Source organism: Calidris pugnax, unplaced genomic scaffold (assembly GCF_001431845.1).
Source record: "Calidris pugnax isolate Ruff unplaced genomic scaffold, ASM143184v1 scaffold8, whole genome shotgun sequence".
NCBI classification, from domain to species: domain Eukaryota; kingdom Metazoa; phylum Chordata; class Aves; order Charadriiformes; family Scolopacidae; genus Calidris; species Calidris pugnax.
Window position 1 is genome coordinate 2,033,228 of NW_015090830.1, and position 20,397 is coordinate 2,053,624.

Below are 20,397 nucleotides of genomic sequence, written 5' to 3' on the forward strand. Positions count from 1 at the left end.
AAAAAAAAAAACCAAACAACTTTTAAAAAGGGAAAAGAGCAAACAAAAGACCCTTTAAGACTGTTTGACTGAAACTAGAAGGGTTGTCATTGCTTAATTGTTGTCTGAAGGTATCTAACTTTGGCCATGTCAAATCCAAGTGTCCTAAGCTCATCATTGCTGTTTCCTTTGTGCACACCATGCAAAGAAAGCAGTACCTCTTAGAGGGTGATTATCCCCCTTTATCAGATGCTTGTCTTCAGATGGATCCCTCATTTCTCAGGGGTGCCAGCTGTCCTTGCAGACTACAATGGAGTCTAGAGTTAGGTGAGATAAATTCAACCTGGCAAATTCACTTAACCTCATATGTTGAGAAATTTTTATCCCTGGATTAAACACTTATGTTTTCAATGTAATTCCTGGTGCTTATATGTCAGATAATCCTACAGAAAGTCAGTTAATATGTTTAATGTTGATATTTAATATGTTTCATAAGCACATATTAAAGCCTATGGTGATGTAATTTCTAAACTTCTAATGTTGGACTGTACAGATATTTGCATTAAGATGTGCAACAATGTACATAATCTCTCTCAGTTTATTTGAAATAGCTGTCCCTTCCCTATCTGAGCACTATCCCCAGAGGCTGAGAAAAAAATGTATTTTTCTTTCCTCTTAATCAAACTTCAAATCGGAAAAGCATGAATACGGTGTGCAAATGCTACTGCTTGGTTGATTGAGATAGAAATCTTACCGCACTCAGGAGGAGACTAGTGGGTTTCTGGCAAGAAGTCCTACCTCTGAGCTCAGACTGCAAACAAAGTTTGCTTTGCTAGTGTCTGACAGTGAAACATGATTCTGTTTAACATGGCATGACTATAGTTGCACAGTGGGAGATTATAGGCAATGAGAGAATTTCTAACAAATGGCTCTCTTCTGCAAAGAACAGAGAACTGATCTTTTCTGAACACATTTTTGGTAATGAGGTATGCCAAGCGTGCTGTACCAGTATTAATCTTTCTATAAAAGCCAGCAAATTGCTACAGTTCAACATGGAGGTAATGAAAACAATGTTTCACAGTACCCAGGCTCTGGTCAGGTGGAAGAAAGTTATGATGTGTATCTAGCCAGAAATTGTGAAGGTGTCTGCCAAAATTAATGATTTCCCGTTCTCGTGAGATCCTCCTGTTTCAAAAGCTACAGCTACACTACATGACTCTTATTCATGGATTTTCTTCCCATGAAATCAAGGAACAGTAGAAGGGTGATGTGATGACCCAAACCCAAATCTGGGAGTAGGGAAGTGCTCCTGAGTCCTGCAGTTTAGAGGCAGTCAGCAAGTTTCATCACATCAGCAAATCAAAAAAGTTGTATGTCACCCCAAAATGTTCCACTCCATACAGTTGTGACATCCATAATCAGAAAGCGTCTAAGCAAACAGGCTCAAAATAAAATGGGGCTAAAGGAGACATAACACTAATTCTTTTCACCAGAAACATATTGGTTAACGCAGCTGCTAGGTTTGATCTCTCATTACAGAATAATTAAAGACTTACTGGCTAGAAAGAGTCAAAGAATGAGCACGAACTAATGGCAAAGTTATGAGCGCAGTCACTAGGAAGAATGGACAGCTGTATAATAGTTTCTGCCCTGTCGACTACTCAATATAAAGTATTTAAATATTCAGCACTTTTGGGATTAGTCAGCAACTATCCTTCTCCCAGATGAATGTTTTCATTACTGTGCAACAGGGTCAGTCCCATACATTGGTCCAACGATTAATGAAGCAAAGCAGCAGATGCAGCAAATAAGCTACAACACCAAATTCAGGAATCTGATGTTCAGAAGTGAAAAAAACAGTCAAGAAATGCAGCTTAACTCACACCCTTGTCTTTTGCACTCTGACTGAACATTTTATTTAACACAATGTAGGCACTGCTACTTCTGACTATATTCTGTAACAAAGAGTCAGCTTATGCATCCAACTCCAGGAGAGGACTTATGATCTTGACTTCAGAACCAAGAAAGGAGTCTCCAGACTTGATTTTCTTTCAGCAGTATGATCTAGGACACACTGGCTCTTGCACTGGTTTGTCCTAATAACCTGCTCTCTAAGTAGTGCTCTGGCTTTCATATACTCCATTCTTAAGTGCTGACATCTCAGCTGTCACACAAAAAGATACCTAGACTGTTCTGTAGATCTCCTTCTAGTTGTTGCAATAATGGTCCTAATTCTGTACTATCTGGGGGGGAAGGGAGGGGAAATATTCTCTTTCTCATTTAATCTCATGAAATTTTAAAAAGGTGTCATAAATGTCAAAGAGCTGGAAGATAGCAAAAAGCAGCACCGCCACCCAAAAGCCTTATTTTGGACAAGAAAGGTAGGTCATACATCAATTCTAGCAGAGTAAATCTTTGCTAAATGCCAGTTTGAAACTTCATTTGAATGAAAGCAGGAGAATAGAAGAAACACTTGTTACAAGAGTTGCTCCATGTCAAAATCTGCCTTGCTATCCAGACCTAGAAAATAAACATTGGAGACTGTAGATTACCTGAAATGCAAATGACATAGAGTCTCATCTGAAGTATCATGGAATTTGTTTTATTATTTTGTGCAGTTCACTACTATGTATTTCTTTAAAAAATGTGAATCTATGAAGGTTTTACACATGAAGGGTATGGGGGAGGCTTCTTGCATCTTCTCACAGAAGCCACTCATGCTGCCCCCTGCCCTCCTCTACCCCCCAAACCTTCCTATGTAAACCTTCGCATGGGCAGGAAATGTTTAACATTGATTTGCACAATAGTTGGTCTGTCTGAAAAAAAAATTAAGAATTAGAAAGCTCAAGGACTCAGAAACCATTGTCTGTTTTTGGACTTAGATAAGCTAAATGCCTTAATGTATATGTTTTTTCAGCTATGGATGTTGTGAAGATACAAATGGCTATGGAAGTGCAAAGCATTAATAATAATAATAATTAAAAATCAGTATTTCCTCAGATTGTATAACTAAAATACTTAAAAAGAAATACTGATGTATAATTAAAACTGGATAATTAATTAAATGTATTAGTATAATTAGAGTGCCTGTCAAAAGTTCTCCTAGTTTTTATTTTTTATATATATACACATAACATTTCTTCAAAACTATGTGTTACTGATATGGAAAGAAAAAAATTCTGAATAAAATAATTCCAATTTAAAGTCATCTAAAGTTGAAAAGATTTTGAAGGACTTTAGGTTTCCATCTCAGAAATAAACAGAATTTTAAATTGCTAGTAATAGCATAACATAAACTTTTATAATAGAAATTATCCAGTTCATAAACTCCTTATTTAAACACCTGCATGAATCTTACAGTTGTTACTTTAGAATTATTGATCAAAAAGTTCTTCTCAGCATCAATACTACATATTCTAGCTAAATATTTATCAAATACATTAATGTTTCACAAACTGTCCTCCAGTAAAAACCCAAGACAGTATAACGAGGTGACAGAATCCTCCAAGAATTGAGCTGTCATGTCATGGTTCAGAGATTGTTGTGAAGAATATTAAAATAGCCTGGCAAATCTCACAATCAGTAAAAGATACTTGATTAGTCTGAATGACAAAGCTATGTCCAGAAGAAATAGAACTAGATTCCCCATTGTGATCACTATGTCTTCCTTTTCATTATCAGTTCTGTTACACAAAACACCAGCAAGTGCAAATTTCCACTCTGTGCTTAAAATGGAACTGGAGACACCACACTAGCAGGAGGCATCGTGCAGCCACTTGAGCTTTGCTTACCATCTGTCGAGCATCCACTGGTGCCATCGCTGGAACAGTAACGCATTTCAATCCTTTGCCTTCCCACCTCCAGCAAATTCGGGTCAGGCAAGCGAGCTTTGCAGGTGTATCGGAAACGCTGTTCATAGTGGCCACCATTATCTGAAATATTGACTGGGGTCCAAGGGGTCCAAGGTGTTGTCTTTTTTAACTCTGGACAGGCGTTGGTGTTACAAGGCTGATATTCCTGAAAGAAAATTATTATAGTGAATATAATAATAAAATATGACTTATAAAAAAAACCCACAAAACTTCAAAACCCACAAAAAGCCAAACAATAAAAAAGCCTCTGATATTTTTTCCAGCATTTCCAATAGCAGTGATCCTCAAGAAACTTTTAATTGCAGTCTCAAACTGAAAATGTTTCTTTCCGCTTCCAGGCAAGCACTGTTTCACATTGCTAAAAGCAATAATATAGCAGTACAAATTAGATCTATTACATCCATAAAACAGTAAGATGAACATTGTAAGTACCATGATAAAGAGAATTCTTTATAAATTAATAGCCCCAAATAAGGTGTAGCTAAATACATTAAAGCTTTTAATGAAAAGGAATTCTGATAAACCGCAAGTACAAGACACAAATCAGCAAATAATTCCTTGGTAAAATCTAGTGGCATATGCATAAGTGAACCACTATCCATTTTGTGTATTGCATAAGTATTACCAGGGTACAATGGACAAAAAATTACTTCTGTGACAGAATCTGGCTCCCTGAGGTGCCTATTACCCATAGCTTCAGCATTGCTAAACACATCAGCAGAACCAAATTCCCTGTGGACCGAGATGCACCAACAGACCACACCTAAAAAATAAATGCAGAATTCTCAATATTCTCAAGCCCCACAACCTATGTCTTCTGATGAATATCATCGAGATCTGTAGGTCCTTCCCATTCACTTCCCAAAGCACAATATGCTTAAACTGATGCAAGTGCTTTATAAACTACATGGCTGAAATTAAACCACCATTAAATATCAGAATAAATTCACACTGACAAATTATTAAAGAGTAAAAGAAATAGGCATCAGTGGGACAATTTTTTAAATGATCTCTCTACCTATGACTTCTTAGAGAGAAAATCGGTAGAGGGTACCTTTTGAAAGGCAGCCTACTAAGTTTGAAATTCCAATAAATACTACCAAATATGTACAGCAGTGGAAGTAATTTCTTTGTGACTCTAGGCAACTGTTTAAATCATGTATGTTTCAGACTGAGGACAGAACAGGTACGACTGTTCTCATAGTACATGAACTGTAAAAAAAGAAAATCATAGAACTAACAAATCTCAACAACAGCCAGAACCACCCTGCTTGCTGTCCCAACCAGCTATTCACCTCCAACACACAGTTCCCTCCAGTGCCAGACTACAGCACACCTCTTAGCAAGAGCACTGTCTTTACCTCTTTTTTTTTTTTTTCTTAAAGATGTCTAGCACTGATGAGTCTATCACCTCCCCACATCAGCTGTTCCACTATTTAGTAATCCTCAAAGCTAACCAATTGCAAGTTAATTCAAGGCTGCATTTTCCTCTTAATTTAATTTTCCAGTCACTGAATTTTGCTGCACCTTTATCAATGATACTGAAACTGTTCCTTGTCCCGTACCTACAAATTTGTCATGCCCAAGTAACCCATACATAATGACAAACTAAGATGAACTTCTTAAACCTATATAGGATTTAAAACCTGATCTCCGGGTCCTGCGCATCCCTATGTCTTCCTTTTGTCCTGTTTCCATATTTTCCTTAAGGCTTGGCACTCTAGAAGCAGTCTTACCAATACAGCATGCAGAAGCAATCAGGACCCCGTTCCACTTGACAGTCTGACTTTAATACATACTTTATTGCATTAGTGCTCTTTCCTTCCACAATATCTCACAAAGAGCTTAAGTAGACCCAATTATCTTTGATAACCTGTCCTTCTCTAAATCACTGCTTTATAACTGCATATAGTTTCCTATCCCACACAAGATGCTGTTGTTTGGCAATATTAAAATACATTTTATTAGCTTCTTCTGCAATTATCTTTTATATTATTTACTACCTCAACAATCTCTGTCATAGTCAAGCTTTACTGAAAATGTCTTATATCACTGTCTAGACTGTTGATAAAAATGTTAAGTGCTATTGACCCAAGAACTGATTCCAGGCAGACCCTGCCAGACACATTCCAGTCATCTATATCTGTCTGTTAACAACACGTTTTTCAATTTATCAGTGAGGCAGCTTGTAATCCATTTAACATTTGCCATATATTTCAGTTTTCCAAATCAAAGTATTTTCTGTTGCAAAGGCAAATGTCTTGGAAAGATTCAATGACAGCCTGGGAGAAGTGCTGTATCACTTTCAAACATTTTGAAACACAAGCTCTTTTTTAGTAGCATATAAGCAGTAATAATTCAATCAGTATAGTAGCTACTACAATGTTCATTTCAATACAGTCACAATGATCTAAAAGTTTCAGTTCATCATTTGCTGTTGATTTTTGTATTGATACTTTTTCAAGCAAAAATAAAAGCTGCTAGACATAGGAGGTCTTTCTTTCCAGGATATGGCATAGACAGGTGAGAGTCATGAAAAGCAGAACGTGTGAGACATGTAATGAACCCTTTGTCAAATAAAAAGAAGCAATAAAGGAAGAAGTTAATTTAGTGGCAACGTATTGAAGACTGGTTTGCTAACACGTTTGAGATGAACAGATCAACTCACTCCTTTCTAGAAAGACAGACTACAAGTAACCCTCCATACACTCTAACAGAAGGTATACTCATATGTTGTTACATGAGCCAGAAAAGATGTTCCTTAAAAGTATCTGTAGAGACCATTTGTTGGTTTTTCCTGTCTTCTTGCCTGATGCACAGCTTATAAGAAAGTTTGTCTGCTATCATGCCTGTCTGTTCAACTACCGGAAAACACCCATGAATGACTCAGAATGGCAGGAGAAACAAAAGTCCATGTAGATTACCCAGAAAATATTTATTAGCAGTGAATAATCTCTCTGAGAAAATTCAGAGGAATATCCTAACAATGGATGACTCCACAAAGTTCTGGCACTAATAATGACCTGTCAGAGCCTGCTGGTTTCTCTCAGAAACAGTGAGTGCTGCACTGCTCTACCAACTACTGTGTCTGCCACAGAGGAATCAAAAATCACATCGTGCTTGATGAAAGCATTGATGTGATCTGACGCTAAAAAATGCCAGTATAAGCAGAACAATGATGTTGCTCTGAATGGTCTCAGATTTGGAAGTTAGTAAAGGAGGGGAGAGAAAAGGTGTAATTCAGATCACACGTAGGTATACTCAGTGCTGCTAGCATGAAGATAGACTCATAGAATGTGTTGGGTTGGAAGGGACCTTTAAAGGTCATCTAGGCCAATCCCCTGGCAGTAAGCAGGGACATCTTTAACTAGATCAGATTGCTCAGGGCCTCATCAAGCCATAGTCTGATTGGACAGATTTGTCAGGGACCGGGAATATAGGAACTGCTATCTCTGCTTGGATTATTGTCATCTTCTCACCTTATCCAATGCACGAACAATTTACTCAAGTGGGATTTCAGGAATATGGCCTTCTCCAAAGCAATTTGACCAGTTGGAATCATGGATACAATAATAAAGCAACCACATAGCAGAATAAAAGTCTGAGATGAAACACTGAGGTCTCATCTCAGCTAAACAGTTGTAAGAAAGAACTAGAAAAGCAGTGAAGCCTTCTCCTTCAGTGGGACTGTTGAGAAGAACCGAGTCAGTGGCTGCCAAGCTCCACCTCATGTGCTCCACGTGGACTGAAGGAAGAGATGAGGTCAAGCTCTCCTGGAAGGGCTCTCTAGATACCCACAGAGGAAAACTTCGGGGGCTCCTATGATGGGTTTAATTACATTAGTTCCTAGGGTACACTTGCGGACTCAGAACAATAATTATTTAAGGCCATTTGCAGACTCCAAAACCATTATTGAATAGTTCAAACTTAACCATATTTTCAAAGTTCTCTTTGCAAGTTGTCCTAAAATGTGTGGTTTAATTCACCAGATTGTTGCTTTTATTTTAGTATAGATTTAGTCAGTTGAGATTGTTATGGGTATGCCTGGCTATGCCTGGCAGAGATGCAACAAGATCTTTAAGACTAAATTTCAGGGGACAGCTCAACAGTTAGTTGGGAATTTTGCACAAAATTCAAAATAAATACATCACAAAATACATGTCTGTGAAAATGATAAATTAAAATAAAAAATTATCATGAAGCATACTGGTGGTAATATGATAAAAGGTATAATAAATTAAAAACATAATTTGGAATGACTGAACATAAACATTGACTATGCTATTAACCAGGTACCTTGCTTCTGTCTTTAAATAATATTTCCTAATATTTGTGTATAATGAAAACAGAATATTATCATGTTTTGTACCAAGATGTATTTAGAATTATTTAGTTGTACTATTTTAGAAAAGGACAACTAAAACATTATTTCCAAAACATCTTATTTCAAACTGGAGAAGACTGTTACTAAATAACTTAGGACAAAATTCTACTGTTTTCTCATGAAGGACATGGAACAGACTAATTTTGGTTTGGTTTGGTTTTTTTGCCTCTGCATAGCCACTTCAGTCAAATTCCTGAAAATTTTGAGAATCTCTGAGTCTTTTACCCCTAGATTAAGTTTTATTTTAGTTATCCAAACAGAATGATAGTCTGATATTTCCTTAGGAAATTAAGCTAAAATCTTATCTACATTTGAACTACATTTTTTTATAAAAACCACACTTCAGTTAGAGAGTTCTATTCCCATTTCTATTACATGTTTATATTATGGAGGGATTTCTCCTAACGCTCTTATTTCTTTGATGTATATAGTAAGTCTATTTGAATGCACTTCTGTTCTCATCTGTGTTTTTCTTTCTCATCTGTTAGTGTGAGAGACTATTTTCACAAGGCAGCTAAATCAACATTAACAGTCCATTTAAATATTTTCAGTCCACCAGTTATATTCTATGATTTGCTTTTAATATATTGTTTTACTTCTTAAATACTGTTTTGGAATTACCAAAGAGTCAATTGATTAAAAAATACTTATAAATTTTTGCTTTTTATTCCATTGTGCTAAACTTCAGTTTGTCTGGCCCAAAATATTTATATATTTATTCACCAACAGAAAAGAATGCTTCTGATTCATAAATTGAATGCTGTAGTATGTCACTTGGGAAAGACAGGGCTGTAAGATACAAGAACCTGAGTCTCAGCCATCTCCTAAGCTTTAAGTTTGCCACAGCAATAGGTAGTTAAAGGAAAGGAGAGCTCTCACATGCAATCAAAATAAAGGCCAAAATGAATGTAATAGTGTTATAAAAATCAAGAGAAAAACAGCTCCCATTTATAGGGGGCCTTGCTTACACATCAAAACACGTTTCCTGAAGGACTAATATACCCTACCCCTCCCCAAGAACCAAAAGATAGATAACGTTCATGCTGTAGTGGTTGAAAAACACATTCAGGAAAATCACTAGCTGAACTTGAAAAAATAAATGGTTCATTTATTTTCATTACAGAAATGTAAAGTCTTATCCATTTAGAAAAGCATTTTCAAAGTAAAACAAACAAAGGACAAGCCCCTGATCACATTTCTATTTATTTCCACAGTATAAAAAGCCAAGTTATTCAACCAAATACCATTAGATATACACTACTTTATTGCAATTTTTCTGTCATAATACTATGTCAAAAGCATGACCTCAAAGCATACCCAAACCTCATTAAGTCCAAGTCATTAAACAAAACAACTTCTACAATGTAAATTTCACAGCTACACTTAAAAAACAAAGCCCAAAAATATTTCTAAGATCCCTATTGTATTTTAATCATGCAAAGGCACATCTATGCCCTAGTTTATAGGCAGTATTTTAGCTTCAATTGACATCAATGGGAGTAGTTCTATTGATTCCAGTGGAATCAGGACTTCAGAGATTACTGCTGAGCGCAGATGCAATCCTGTAGTGCAGTAAAGTAAGGGTATGTGGGTTGTGTTCATAACAGGTTTTAAAAAATATTTTGATGGATAGAGGGAGGAAAATCATTTTACCCTACACAAAAGGAACAGGTCTCTTCTGAAGTGAATGGATTTCTTTTTTGGCTGCAAATACTGACTGAGCACAACCTTTTGTTTCAGTTTCGTGCATTTTAAACAAAAGAATTGAAAAAACTTCCAGTGATGTAAAAGGGAACTTGAAAGGAATTAAAGGCTGGGTTTGGAACCATTTTCCTTGGAGGAATTCAGGGCCTGTTAAGCAGGCCATCAGACTGGGACAGTTCAGGACTCAAATCCTGCTTATATTCAACATCATTCGTTTAGAGGAGGAAAGCTCCTACTTTCATTGTCTCTTTATAAAACCATCGAATTTTGGAGTAAAGAAAGCCACCACTTCACCACTTCCCTCTTGCATTTTCTTTACCAGCTATTTGTGTAACTCCCTGCTCAGAAGCTGTATTTTGTGTCAAAGGAGTCAAACTTTTATGAAGGAAATTGTTACAAAGATTAAATCACTTCATTGTGAGTAGCTTGACTGAATATCTCAAAGGCATAGGGAGGACTAGGAACACCTTCACCTCCACCTCAGCAAGCTGACTGGCCTGATTACATCAAGTACAGTTTTTACCCTTACGTACTGCTTCTGGGATGCTTACATTCACATTGGCACCTGAGAACCATTTAGAGTGATAAACATTTATTTCATATGCATTACAATTCCTAATAGTGTAATAGTTCATTTTAAAGCATGATATTTCAAATCAACTCATATTCAAAATGAAACTAGAAATGTCTAATGAAGAAAAAGCTTCCTTAGTCTGCCAGCGATTAAAAAAAAAAATATACAGAGAGGTACAGTAGTTAATTTGGATTCTTCCAAATCTAATCCATTTATGCACCTGCATTACAATTAACCACCCTACTCAAATGCACCTAGTAAATTAAAATTTTATGTGATATAAACCAGGACAAATCTGTCAAGATTTGTAAATCATCGGGGATTTTTGTTTGATTGGAGTTTTTTTGTTGTTTTTTTTTGTTTGTTTTTTATAACTGAATACATCAAGGACATACATGTATTTTGCACACTGTTTGTAGAGAAGTGAAAAGTAGTAAAACCACAGTAAATCCACATCAGCAAGTCAGCCTGCTGACAGCTCAATTTGTACCAATCCTCCAGGCATTCCTGGTGTGATCCCAGTGGTACTACTAGAGAAGTCCACTTCTGTGCCCCGTGTACAGAGCAGCCTGCTAGCACAGTGCCCTTACTCCAATCCAAGATCCCTTCCAAGCCAAACAATTCTATGATTCTAGAATAAGTATTCAAGGCCATAAACCTGAAGGAATTGTCCACCTATAAATGACTGCATGGATCTACCAAAGCTGGCTCAAAAATTATTTCATCTAAGGAGGCACTTTACCGCCACATAATTAAGGCCTCAACTGGAGTAGGAAAACATGACCTCCAAATCTGAGCAATAACATGACAAGTAGATGGTGAAATGTAAATATCATTAAAGGTAAACGATATGTTACATGTACATGAATCAAAATGCACCTTTTAAGCATTTTAATCAACAATTAAAATTAGTGCGCAAACATTAGCTTTGAGATCTCTATTTATAGGTTTAGTTATAAAAAGAGGAAATTCAACTTTATCTTTAAAATTAAGAATGTATTAGCTGCAATTTGAAAAGATCAGGGAAAGAAATGTAGCTTCATTTGAGCTACGATTTTGCTTACCTGATCACCCAAGACTTCAGAAGTGGGGAAAGGGGAGTTGTTCAAAATTCCATTTTAGGGAGTATGATAAGCTGATCAGAAGCAATTGACTTGCTGCAGCTTAGTGAGTTACCACTCAGCTGGGCGATGCTAACCATCTATGCATGTAGCTTTAATAATTACAAATGCAAATGCAAGTACAAAAGAAGGCAGATTAAGTCAGACGGGTAAGGGGTGATTTACTTTGCTGTAATAACTCAATTGTTTGCAATTAGCTTCACATACTCTTAGTGAGAAGCTTAAAGTTTTTCACGTAGGCCCTATAATTCCTGACAAAAATCTTTAAATTGCCAAAATATTTATTATTAACTTAAAATGTATTTTTTTAAACTGCTGGAAATCACGGCTATTTAGGTATTTGCTAACTGAGAGTAAGAATGTTAGAAGATAATCCAATAGTCAAAAAGGCATGAAAAGGCTGTCAACTCATCAATTTTAGAGACTGCAGCTTGTTAATGACTGCAAATCCTCTATTACACATAAATTACCTTCATTTCTATTCTGCAGCATAGGTTTTCCTTCACGCAGGCTTCCAGAAGTGAGAGCTATATTCTTATTGAAAAAGGTGCTCCTCAACAGCAAATTTTTAAACACCAAAAGTGGAAGGAAATCTGGGACTCTGGTTTTCACAGGCACCACTAGAGCTACTTGGCTACTTTGTGACCTGGAAAGAATTTAATCCTTAGATTCACCCATTGCCAGCGATAATGATTGTCAATATGCTTTTTCCTGAATTTAGCAATGGGAGAAATCTGCAATCAAGTTTCAGTTGGTTTTGTCTGCTACCATGTATCAGTAACTCCACAGGTTGCTAAACCAATGTGTAATTGCTAAACAAGAAGAGAAGATGGTAGAAGCTGCACAGCCTGTAATGGTGGGGTTGAGGATAAGGAACCCGGGTGGTACTCCTGCAGAGAGAAATGGCTCATTGCTTTCATAAGGCAGTTTCAAATTAAGCACAGTGGTAAAGTAGTTCTGGGAATTTACATACTGAGGACACATTTACTTCCATAATATTTTGACCTGGAAAATCAGCTGTGTGAAAAGCCAGCCAACAAGTAATGCAGAAAAATGAAACAGTTACTACGATTTTATATCCAATCATAGAGCAAACCTTCAGATTCTTATTCATTTATCCATAGTCACTTATTATATAATCAGTGGAGCCTTATATTAAAATTAATCCTTTTATCAGCCTATAGATCAGCATTAATCTTATTTTCTACAATTACACAATCTTTTAGGTTCAGATGAACTTTCACATTTTAAGCTCAAAATCTGAGGGCAAAAATGTAATTACTAATCATCAGCACATCAAAACAGACCCGAGAGTACGAAATTGTTAGCTGCTTGTGAAGTCACTTGGACAACAAACACTCAATTGCAGCTTGTCTTGTTCTGGTTGGGTTTTTTTGTTTGCTTTTTATTTCTACTTTTAATTATAAATTGCATTTTACGTAAAAATGAAAGCAAAATTTGAGAAAAATAATGTTAGAAAGCGCTGAAGTTTGATTTAGCTCTGAAAATCTGATGATTTTAATATTCTTACTGTATTTTTCATTCCAAAGAATGACTTAAATGATATATAAATCACTGGGGAAAAAATCCTATAATGTCACTACTCCTGAGATAACACTCTAAATGTTAAGAGCAGCTGCTAAATGACAAATGCATAAGTGATGGAAATGGTGCAAACTGAACAGATGAGGAGCTATGAACTTTAATTCAGAGTTGCCAGTCCAAACCCAGGAGCTGCACTGACCAGCAGAACTGCTTGTTGAAATTCATTAAACTGTGCAATTATTTAAATCCATTGAAAATAGATTTAGCCACACAAATGAGACACACTCAAAGCTTTTGATCATCTGTACCTTCTGATGAGGTAGCAGAAAGGGTATGCTCTGCATTTCTGAAAATTAAGCCACTTATTATGGGATCTGAGTATAGATTTGGAAGCCTAATGAAGGTGGCAAAACACAGCTGCCAGAGATCTCTCCAGCACCAGATGGACTGCTGTCATCTCCAAAAATTCCAAAAATTAAGAAGCTCCAATTATCTACTAGGAGGGAAGTCAAGAATGTCAAGTTAATATGTACAAGAACATCCATGTCTGCCTAGCTCAAAGGCCACGCTAGTCTTCTATAAATGAGTGAAAGGGGAAAACTAAACACATCCCCCATCCTCAAATTCCTTTCAAGCAAAATTTTTCTAGATGTTGACAGTGTAGACAACGCCTGTGGAAAATGGGTATAGTAGGTAGGTTAAAAAAAATTATTATGCTATAAATCTCTTTTTCAGGTCTTGACCCAGGCACGCTGAAGCGAACAGTAGTATAACTGAACTGAAAAACCACTTAGGCACAGTTTAATACTTTATCACAACCACAAACACCTGCCTTTCCCCAGGGCAGAAGTTACAGCAGATCTGACAGACGTGAACGTGTGCCCACACCTCAATCACTGCTGCTGCAGTTGAATGTATAAACACAAACCCAGCTTCAGTTATAGCTTGGGATCACTTGGCCGAGGAAGTACAGCAAGCGAGATGCTGACATGTTTGCTTCTGCCAATTCCACTATGGGAAAATATGACCCCTAGCGAAGGGGGACAGCTGGTTAAATCGCTGTAGCAAGGGTCAGTGTAACTTATCTGTCAGAGCCCCTGGCTATGTGGGCAAAAAACCCACAAAAAATAAAAAGGCAATCCAAATAATAGCATAGAATTTTACAGGTTGCCCAGCAGAAACACAGAAACAGACATTAAAAATATGTCTCTAGCTTTGATAGTAAATATGAGTTCAGACTACCTTCAAACTTTCAAAGCTTTCTGCTTAGTATGTTCAGTAAGTGAAACTCCAGAGACAAATGTACAATTGTCTGTAATTTTCACATGAGTGGATATCACCTTCTCAAAGCTTAATACGGGATTCAGTTGCCCAAGTAGAGGGCTCTGTTGCCATTTTGAATGCTGTGGGTTACCTCATCTAGCTTCCTAACTGTTCTAAAAGCACTTGGGCTTCTCATGGTTTCTGATGTATCTTCCACTTTCATGCAGATGTTCCAGATCCCCTAGGGCTTCTCAAAATGTAACACGTGTGTCTGTTTAGGCAAATTTGAATCCTGCCCTTGCATCCACCAGAAGAGCCTGACATTTTTCAGAATCATGTCAGAACTGAATCTCCTGTTGATTTAAATAACTGTTTCACATTTTCCATTTAATTTGTGGAATCTAAAAAACTCCCTATAAATCAATTTCTCTCACACAAGCCTCTTCATTTTAGGGTTTTTTTTGGGGGTGGTTTTTTGTTTTTTTTTTTTTTTACATTGTTGGGTTTATATAAAGTTTATTTACAAAGAGTTTAATTTGTCTGTGTTTTATTTTTGGAACTCTGCAGTTGCGAATAAAACACTTTTTTTAATCTCCAGCCAATTCCTGGTAAGACAGATGTTTCTGGGGAATAAAAAAGTGCTAATTGGTTGCTGGCTTCATATTATGCTCTATTTCCAGTATAAAGAAGAAAAAGGAAAGAATAGCTGTGTGCTTCCTCTGCATGTCCCCAAATATGAGCTGTTCTGTAGCTGGCATGAACCTGGCATAAATCAGAGCAGGTTTTAATTGACACCAGCCTGTGTTTCAGCTCAGAACTGCTGAAGCCTATGCTCTGCTGCTCTGGGGAAATTCCTTAAGAATGGATTAAAGCCGTTTTATTTTACACCTTGTTTGAAGTCTCAGCTAAAAGGCTAAGTGCTATATAGGGGAAAGGTGGCATTTGCTAAAGACATTTAAGTCAGAAGGTTAATGAAGAAAACAAAAGGAGAAATCAATTATGGACTGTACAAAAATAGGAAAGAAAATACTGTGGTAATGAAAATAAACTGACCAGGAACAGAGTATGGCTGCCTGGTAAAATTAAATCAAAGCATATTTCAAATGGAGTATTTTATGAGTTTCAATAAGTTGAATGTATAACAACAATATCTTTTCTTAACATAATTCTCATGAGACCTCTTGAAGAACTTTACTACTTAACACACACACAGGATCCTTAGCTTCTCTTTATACTCAGCTACCCTCATCTCTGTCTTGTCCCAAATCAAATTTCTGCATGCCAGCTTTGCTCCGCTTCTTCGCATAAAATTCATGTAACCTCATTTATTAGAGGAAGTAAAAAAGATGAGCAAGGACTGATTTACACCGCAGAAATCAAATTGGGCAGAAAAAAAATTTAGCAAATATGTCATATACCAAAATTATTCTTTCCAGCAAACCAGAAAAGGGACTGGTTAAATAGCTGCAACTTATGAGACTTGAGGTACATGTCAGAGATGAAAAAAGTAACAGTGGTCTGTGCCTTCAGGATGCTGAAGCAGCAGACTGCCACTGGGTAGTAGTGTTGTGTTTGCTTATCAAAGTAACGTGTAAACCCACATTAAATTATCGGAAAAGCAAGGGCTGGGTAATGCACAATGTCTATTTCAGACATTCCTAACAGCATAGAGAGGACTTACTGCCAGTAACTGCGTAAACATGGCTGGAACACACGAATTAAACTCACAGGGCTGAATTTTAGCTCAAGTTCAGCACGGGTGCCCTGAACTTACACTGTAGGCTTTGTAGTACAGGCTTCGCTTTGGCAGCTCAGTAAGCATACCACTGGCATTTTCAGGCCAATGATATTGGTAACTGGAAAACAAAAGTGTTAGCTGTAGTCTGCAAATTGTTTTTTATATGAAAATAATAAGTATTTTGTATTCATGTTTTTCTTTTAAATTTGAAATGTCTGAGTCCTGACTTATCAAACAAAACTCTGAGAGCAAGTTTTCTGAGCACTACACTATTGGAGCTGGCTGATCTTGTCCTACAGGATGATTAGGAAGGTACAGAAGCTCACAGAAGGAGTTCTATCTGGGGAAGGCAAGGCAGGGATGAAAAGGCAGCTAGAAGTTGCACATATGGAAAGGGAAAATTATAGCAAAATATTTTTGTGCTGGTGTGGGTTGTTTTTTCCCCTCCTTGGAAAAAACAGTAAGACATACTTTTGTCTTTCCACTGATCTAAGATACTCAGAAAAACTTGTCACCAAAATACAGAAGTTTTGGGAAAAATAAGTCTCTCTTCTAGATGCCCAGAGACAAGGCAACACCAATAAGAACAGTAAACATAGAATATGGTCCAGAATGGGTAGGACAGGCAGCCTGTTTTGTTTTTAATTTTTCATTAAGAGTCCTAAGAAAAGAATCCTTCAAGAGAACAAAAAAAGAATAAATGCAATAAATATAATAATTAGAAAATAAATAATGACACGGAGCTGAGTTTGCATACCCATAGGCAGATGTAAATGTGACTACACAAAATAAAAGCAACAATAGCTAAAGAAAATTCACTGATAAGATAATGTGGGCATTTTGGCAAGAATTTGGGGATGAAAGTGTAAGGATGCAAGAAGCAGACAGGATCCCAAGGGGGAGGGAAGAATGAAGATGACAGAATGTAGTTTTCAATAGTTTTCGCTTTGCAAAATAAAATTCTCACAAAGCCTTAAAGGGAAGGCTAAAATGTTTGGGTTTTTTAAATGCCAACTAATTCACCTATTCATACCACTGCAGTTTTTAAAAAGCACAAGAAACAGTACATCTTTTATCTTTCAGTTATGTAATTAAAAAATGTGTATAATGTGGGACTTAGTTTTGGTCACAGTTTCTAGCACATCTTAAGACAGTGGCTTCTCTGCAAGCGTAGGTGTTTTAGTAAATATTTCAGTAGCAGTGAGGTGGTATAGAAGATAAAGCCCACGAGCTGTGAAGTTAATTTTAGTTTATAAAAGCAATCACTCTGCAGACACTGAATGATATATAACTCTCTGTGTTCATGGATCCCAATACTATGTGAAACCTAAGAGAGTCAACCCAGGTATTTGTGTGCCAGTGCAGAGGCACAAGAGAGATGCCTATAACCATTACAGGAAGGAGGAACAATACAAGTAAATTTACTAAAGATTTGTTCAAGGTATATAAAATCATGCATCATTACCCTGGTTTCTTATTCATAAGATCAAGTATTGCTTAGATGAATGGTTTCAATACATGATATTTTGGAACAGAACTTTTTCTTTTTTTTTTTTTTTTTTTTTTCCCCATACAAGCAAAAGAATATTTTTGTAACTGTTTTGCCACCTAAGATTGCATCGCTGTCTCTTCATGTTTGGACAGGTCTGTGAGAAGTCACAACTTTGAATTATTGTTCCTTGACCTGTAGCTGATGTAGCCAAAACAATTCTAAAATTATGGAAGTGCTTTTTTAAACCCTGTGACAAAGGAAAAAAGTTAATGTGATCACCCTGCAGGATGAAAAAGATCTCTGATTTTATAAAATGGAAAGTTCATTACTTATTTCCTTTGGAAGAATCTGATGCAGATGCAAGAGCCTAATTTTTTGGTTTTTCAACAAGGACTCTGGAAAGAATCAGTCCAAGGTAGCATGGCTTTATCCTGCTCAGAGGCGAACAGACATTTCCTTTTTTATGTGAGAATGTTCCAAAATGTGTTTAGCTAACACTTGAACACAGGATCTATAATCATATGGCTGCTCACATGTCTCAAAGACACACAACATTACAGAAAATGCAAATTATTTTCTACAGGATTCAGTGACATTAAACCTAAAAAAAATTTACATAATTCGGTATTTCAAGTTAAATGAGAATAACATCCTCAAATAATTTATATCCCATCATTCCTTCCAACAGTTTAGCCTCAGAGAACAATTCTTAACACAGGAGGAAGCTGAGATACAGGAACTGCATCTTGTGGTATAATAGTACTAGATGTGATTATTACTCGCATCTAAAAGTCATGTTTTATCTGAAAAAGCCCCCTGCTTCCTTTCTTCTTACTGATAGCAGGAAGGACAAGTGGGTGCACAGATTGTATGCATTTCTAACAAAACAAAGAAATTCCTTGCTAGGGGGTCATATGGATTTACATGAATGCCAAATACAGATCTCTTTAAGACTCTTTTAATGAGGTCTCATGTGTCCCTTTTAAACACTGGAGATTATTGATTTAAAAAAATATTATAATTTTAGACACAGGAGTTTAAGAACAGAGTAAGAAGGAGAGCTGTGTGCTTCATATCTACTTTAACTGAGTTATAAACAGAAGGATCTGGCTCAGAGGAGCTTTTGATCAGAACACCAACATGTAATGTTAAGATCATGTAGTTTTATCAATACAATGTACCATCTTATTTCTGACAAAGGGAGAAAAATGGGGGCCTGCCTAGCATCACAGATGATGAGATATGAATCAACAGTTGCAGTTGATCAAGGGAGTTACCTACTAATCAACAGTTAAATAAGAATGGCCAGCCTTATCTTACCAGGACAAAAAGCCACAGACATACCTTTATTTGCCCATGAGATAAGACTACAAGCCAGCACTAAGAATGAGAAGCTAATGATATAAGTAATTTATTCCAGCAGATATGGAATCTACTGCATAAATTCCAGAAACAGAGAACTTATTTCAAATCAACATTGCTATCGCATCCCTAGCTGAAATGGGATTTCTGAAAAGTTGATATGAATAGTTAAGAGATTCAAATATTGAAAATCCAATATGCTTTGTTTTCCTTTTATGGGTATGGCAAGTGTCATTAAAGCTTCTGAGGAGCCATTTGGGCATGCCAACAGGGATGGCCTATCTGAAATTTAATCATAACTAAGCCACTAACATGCTTCCTAGCTTTCTACCTCAGTAGATAGGGAGTAACTGCTGTTTGTTAAAAAACCTAGCCTCAGGTTTTGAATTAAGCTAACAAATCAGGCTTCAGGACCTGCTGAGCTTTGCCTGTGCTTGTCTTGGTATGCCTGAAGATTTGTTTATGCATGCAATAGCAATTATCTAATTACCAGACCTCTTTTACCTATTTTAAGTTTTCATTGTATCTGTATAATTGCATGAGGTAATGTCTATAGTAATATATATATTGTAACTAATGGGTATTTGTAACATGTAGCCACTGCGGGTAGAAGGACCTATTAGACCCCCTTAGTAAAACAGGGTGCAGAGGACTATCAGAAGCTTTGAAAGAAGGCAGAAGACAACACCTAAGGCCCAGGGGCTATAAACATGTCACGGATGGCCAATTACTGGTCATCAAAGGAATGCAACCTCAGGAGCAAAGTAAGTCAAGTCATTCTTGCTAAGCCTTAGCAAAGAGAACAAAGAACAATCATCCAACATATGTAAAACACACACTACATAGTAAATTCAGATGCAATAGGGACTTACAGACTAATGAATAGTAAGTAAGGTGTAGAGCCTGTTAGCAAACATTAGAAAGATCCCAACCACATCCTGAAGTGAGATGAAAGAAACTATCAACATCAATGTCATACTTTTTCTGACAAAGGACTTGGGATACTGACCAGTTACTGTACACCCACCGTCAGACTGAAACCATCAACCTTTACACAGAAAAAGAGGGGACTAAAAGGCTTGTGGATTTATGTTAACTGCACATAATTGAAACAATTTGATTAGGCTGTTGTAACTGTTATGTCCGTTAAGACTGTGATTAGACTAAGAATAAATTCTTGGCTTTGCCTAACTGGTTTATTCCTTTTCGCCTGTAGCAGGGTTATAAGTGTAACAAACTGGTGGGAGTCCAAGTAATCTATTGTCTAACTTGACCACAACAAATTTTTACACAACCTCTATAGTTATTATAATGATAGTCTAAAAATAAAAAAACAAACAAGCAAAGCCTGCTCTATGTGTAC

At 36.6% G+C, this 20,397-nt stretch overlaps 1 protein-coding gene across 1 annotated transcript in view; it reads right to left on the reverse strand.

The window, feature by feature from the left end:
- The window catches only part of SEMA5A (sema domain, seven thrombospondin repeats (type 1 and type 1-like), transmembrane domain (TM) and short cytoplasmic domain, (semaphorin) 5A), a 220,831-nt gene that overhangs the window by 32,661 nt on the left and 167,773 nt on the right, over positions 1-20,397 (reverse strand). Inside the window, exon 15 of the mRNA XM_014940999.1 lies at positions 3,771-3,996. Within this exon, the coding sequence (XP_014796485.1) occupies positions 3,771-3,996 (226 nt within the window). The remainder of the gene's footprint in view (positions 1-3,770; positions 3,997-20,397) is intronic.